This window comes from Vitis riparia, chromosome 8 (assembly GCF_004353265.1).
Source record: "Vitis riparia cultivar Riparia Gloire de Montpellier isolate 1030 chromosome 8, EGFV_Vit.rip_1.0, whole genome shotgun sequence".
In the NCBI taxonomy this organism is placed as follows: domain Eukaryota; kingdom Viridiplantae; phylum Streptophyta; class Magnoliopsida; order Vitales; family Vitaceae; genus Vitis; species Vitis riparia.
In genome coordinates, this window is record NC_048438.1 from 4,748,126 (window position 1) to 4,752,429 (window position 4,304).

General features: G+C 43.3%; 1 protein-coding gene across 3 annotated transcripts; it reads right to left on the reverse strand.

Moving 5' to 3' along the window:
- Positions 1–208: 208 nt before the first annotated feature.
- On the reverse strand, positions 209–3,563 carry LOC117920717 (fasciclin-like arabinogalactan protein 17). Of its 3 annotated transcripts, none has more exons than XR_004652264.1 (3): positions 2,116–3,563; positions 629–762; positions 209–514 (listed from the first exon to the last, which is right to left on the reverse strand). XR_004652264.1 is itself a non-coding variant. In XM_034838308.1 (3 exons), exons 1-2 carry the CDS (start codon positions 3,440–3,442, stop codon positions 689–691), a joined length of 1,401 nt encoding a protein of 466 aa, XP_034694199.1. In that variant the 5' UTR covers positions 3,443–3,563; the 3' UTR covers positions 209–514; positions 646–688. The 3 variants fall into 3 exon arrangements, 2 of the variants coding, with proteins under 2 accessions (XP_034694199.1, XP_034694198.1); XM_034838308.1 differs by having other exon boundaries at positions 646–762; XM_034838307.1 differs by having other exon boundaries at positions 209–762.
- Between the last annotated feature and the right edge of the window lie 741 nt (positions 3,564–4,304).

A 4,304-nucleotide genomic window follows, 5' to 3' on the forward strand; every position in this document is an offset into this window, starting at 1 on the left:
AATAGAAAAAAAATCGGGTTTAACCAGAGGAATCATTCCTCATTGACAATTATTAGAGGAATAAGACGGTGGCCCCTACACTGAGAAACTATGCACCCAAGCTGTCCTACACGACAAATAGAATCAATGAGACAAAAGCACCGCCACCTACCAGCCACCACCATTGCTGGCAAATTACACCACCAAACCAAATGAAGGTCCATGTCCATGCACACATACAAAACCCATTCTTATTTAATCAATAGCTAAAACAAAAATATCAAACAGAGGAGGTTTATATTTGACTCACAAGCAATGGATCCCATCAGCCAAAAAAATGACAGTGAGTTGCGGTGGAAGACAATGGTGTTCCAGTGGTGATGAATCAAACACAAACACAAACTCAGTTGGGAAAAAAAAATATAAATGGATATTGATAATTACAGTATTCATAACAAAATAACAGTAATGAACTTTCTCTTCTCAGGGTTTCCAAGCAAATCCAGCACACATCCCCTTCAGCATCTACGTACAACTGCAAGATTTATAACCCCACATGCACTTTTAGCCTAAGAATCCAATGGAGCTTAAACCAAATTACACAAATGACATATATGGTTGATGGCTGCGTAAAAACAAATGAATTTACCCTTTCTTCATCTTTACATGTTTCATATTTTGTTTTGTGATATTGGGGAGGAGAGTGTTTTTATTGACAGCTAGTGAAACGAGAATCTTGACCAAACGCCCCTAGCATCCTACATGCGACTTCCATCAATTTCCCTGTCACATACACAATTAAATGTAAGTCAAATGCATACAGAAACTCATTTATATTGCATAACAGAAATAATTAATTAAGAATCATATATTGAATCAATCACCTAATGCAAACATATGTTTCATAAACTTATCTATATATTATTACCTACATCAAACTACTACCAACTCAAGGTCAATTCATATAAAACAGTGGGCAACAGATACATAATTTTCTTTTTCTTTTTTGCTAACCATGGATGTCCAGGCCAGCTTACGCGCACCTTAACTAATCTCATGGGGCCCTAAAGTTAACGATTGGGTAAACCTCCAGTGATCCTGAGGGGACTTGAATTGGTGACCATTGGGGAGCAAACCCAAGGCCGAACCAATTGAACTACCCCTCAAGGTTAATAGATACATAAATTATCACGCCAACTCTTCTCTTTTTGTTTTTTTTTCCAGGTGGAATATTTCATGCCAATTGATCATGCAAAGGATTTTTTGCATAATATATTCAGAGTCAAATGGAGGGGATATCATTTATATACAGCCAGTTGAAGTTGCATATGGTGGTGAGCAAGAAAAGAAATCATGGATCACAGCTGGGGTAAGCTGGATTTTGAGGCTACAACCTGTTGCAACATAGTTCCTTGTTAAAGAAGCATCAACAATTCCTTAAAAGCACCTTTCAGATCATGTTTTCTTTCTTGTCACTTTGTTATGTTAGATATGTGTGTCTAAATATATATATATATATATTCATGATCACGGATCCTATCATCTCTCCCCCACAAATCCCCACCCCACTCCTAACCTTCCACCCCCAAGTGGCAAAAAGCATTTTATTTGGTAATTCTACAATTGAACCCCCTTTTACCCATTCACACCCTCCAATTTCTAATTTCTTGTTTGCTTCCTTTCCCACAAAAGAGAAAAGCACAATCAGATGTGCCAGTTGTGGGTGAAGTCTCTCGAGTCTCCTAAGATCAAATCAAAGACCTCAAAAGTTGAGTCAAGATGGATGCTACAGAGACAGCTACCACCACTAAATGTGGGCATATGTTTATATAAAAGGATGGAGAAGAACTCGTCAAAAGCAATGGAAAACGAGGGTCGATGCCATGATTCCAAGTTACCCACTAACACCACTAACTACACCATCAATTAACACTCAACTCAATGCCCATCTCTCACGCTAGACTATGCCCTTTCCACATAAACCTAAGGCCACGTTTGGCTGTCTAGGAAAAAGAAAGACTTCCTACTAATCCACCTTTTCACCCAAGCAATTTTCCTATCCTTTCTCAAGAAATATACAGCATTCCATATGGCAATGTGCAGTCAAAATTAAAACAAGACGTAGATAAAAAATACCTCTCCTGGGCTTGGCAACAAGCTTGGTGACCCGACTCGTTTTGGCTTCGAGTTTGGTCTCCTTCTCCTCCGCCGGGAATAACACGCCGTCTATACCCTGAACTGAAATCCGGCCGTCGGTGTAAATGTCGGGGTCAAAAAGATATGCTGAGCCGTCGCCTTCTCCGAATTTGACCGATCCATCGGCCTCCTGAGCCACAACTTTGTGCGGTAAACGCAGCGTATCGTATCGGACTTTCCCGAAGCGTCTCACGGCATTGTACATACTCTCTTCCGTCTGGTACTCCGGCACCAGATGATAGTACATAATCTGCTCCGGCGCTCCCGGCTCGCTCAGTTGGTCTGTGGTGAGCTTCGCCATGGCCTCGTCGTTGGGTGCCAAGACTGTCAAAACATAGCCTTCAGAGACTAATCGGCCCATTTCGGTGGCGAGGGAGGTGAGGTTGACGAGAATGTCCGCCATTTCGTTGTACCCGCCGTAATGTAGTAGAGTTTGGATGAAGTCCTTGACCTGGCTCTCGCCGTCGAAGTGGCCGCGGGGACCGCCGGGCCCAGGCGCCGGCGCTGGAGCTAGGGAGGGTCCAGGGGCCATGGCGTCGTAGATCGGCAGCACCGGAGGGGCTCCGGCAGGGACCGACACTGGCTTTTTCAGGCGGTGCGTCCTAGGATCAACCTCCGGCGCCCCCTCTGGCAGAACGGCAGAAATGGACCGGAGACTCCTCCTGCGGTTAAAGTCCTCCTCGACGGACCGGGGAATCAACAGCCTCTCGATCCCGTGAATAACCCCGTCGGGCCGAAGAACGGCGTCGGGTTGGACCACCGCCGCCAGATCCACACTCCTCACACCAGAGCCCTTACTCTCCAAACGAAGCCGATCATTGGACAAGGTGCTATGCGTGGGGTCTCCGGAAAGCCCCTCCGGCCACTCACCGGAACCAATACGGTTAGGAATGATATGAAACAAGAGAAGAGTCTGGAGAGACTTGAGATTTCCGGGCTCGAGAAGAAAGCGCTTGAACTCAGGGTCAAGGTCACGCTCCAAAGCCTCGTTTCTTGGGGCGAAGATGGTGATATTGTGTTTGCCGACAGCGTCCTCAAGGGTGGGCAAGAGGAGGGCTTTCTCAACAAGCTCCGCGAGCTCGGTATAATGGGAGTCAAGAAGAGCAACGAGGACAGAGTTGGAGTTGATTTGAGGAGAGTTGGAGGAAGAAGAGGGCTTCCTGGGCAATGCAGAAGAATGGGCATGGGTAGAGAGGAGGAAGAAAGAGGCGAGGAAGAGGATGTTGATCATCTTGAGATTGGGGAAGCCATAGATGTGATAATCCATGGCTCAAAGCCCTGAGAAAGATGGACTGTTTCTCTGTTTTCGGGAAGAGAGTGGGTGGGTTTGGGGGAAGAAAGGAGATGATAAAAGAGAGAAGAGTGAGAGGAGAGAGGTGGAGGAGGCATTAACGAGTAGGAGGGAGAGAGAGAAAGGGAGTAAATTAGAGTTAAGAGAGAGAAGAGAGGGAGACAGGCTGTAAGTGGGACCACATGGGACTTGTCTGTATCATTACTCTCTTGCGCCTTTTGTTTAGTTGTGGTGGCTCTTGTTAGCCGCCGCGCCAAGCTGCTTCTCTCTTTCCCCTCTCCTACCAGTTACCACTCACACCTCCATTATTAATTTGTTTATTCTCTTTCCACCCCACCCCGTCATCAAATGACTCTCATTATTTCGTACCTTCAATTATCTTAAAATTTTTACTTTATTATATTAATACTTAATCATTGTAATTAATAGATAAAATTATTTAAGTGGGTTGCAATTTTTCATACCAATAATTACTTAAGAAAAAATAAATGAAATATTTCAAATCAATATTCTCGTTTACAAATATTTTTTGAAATATATGTATATAAAGTCATAATACATTTTATTAATATTTTATTTATCCTAACTTGTTCTAATATTTACAATTATACCATTATGCATATATACAACCTCGAGCAAAAGATTTTTTTTTTTTTTTTCTGTCATGTAATGGCATCATTGTAAATAATAATAGCATTAAGGATAAATGATAGATATAATGAGAATGATTATCTAACCGTCGCCATGCAAGCAACAAATGGCAAGGCATATTGTTGACATTACACTACCCGTCCCAACCTTCGTTTAGCACCACGCCACCTGTCCTTTGAACCTTGCT

Coding starts and splice junctions, on each gene's coding strand:
- LOC117920717 (XM_034838308.1), bottom strand. CDS start 3,442: ATGGATTATCACATCTATGGCTTCCCCAATCTCAAGATGATCAACATC. Junction 763..2,115: donor TGTTGCCAAGCCCAGGAGAG/GTATTTTTTATC, acceptor TGTATGTGACAG/GGAAATTGATGGAAGTCGCA.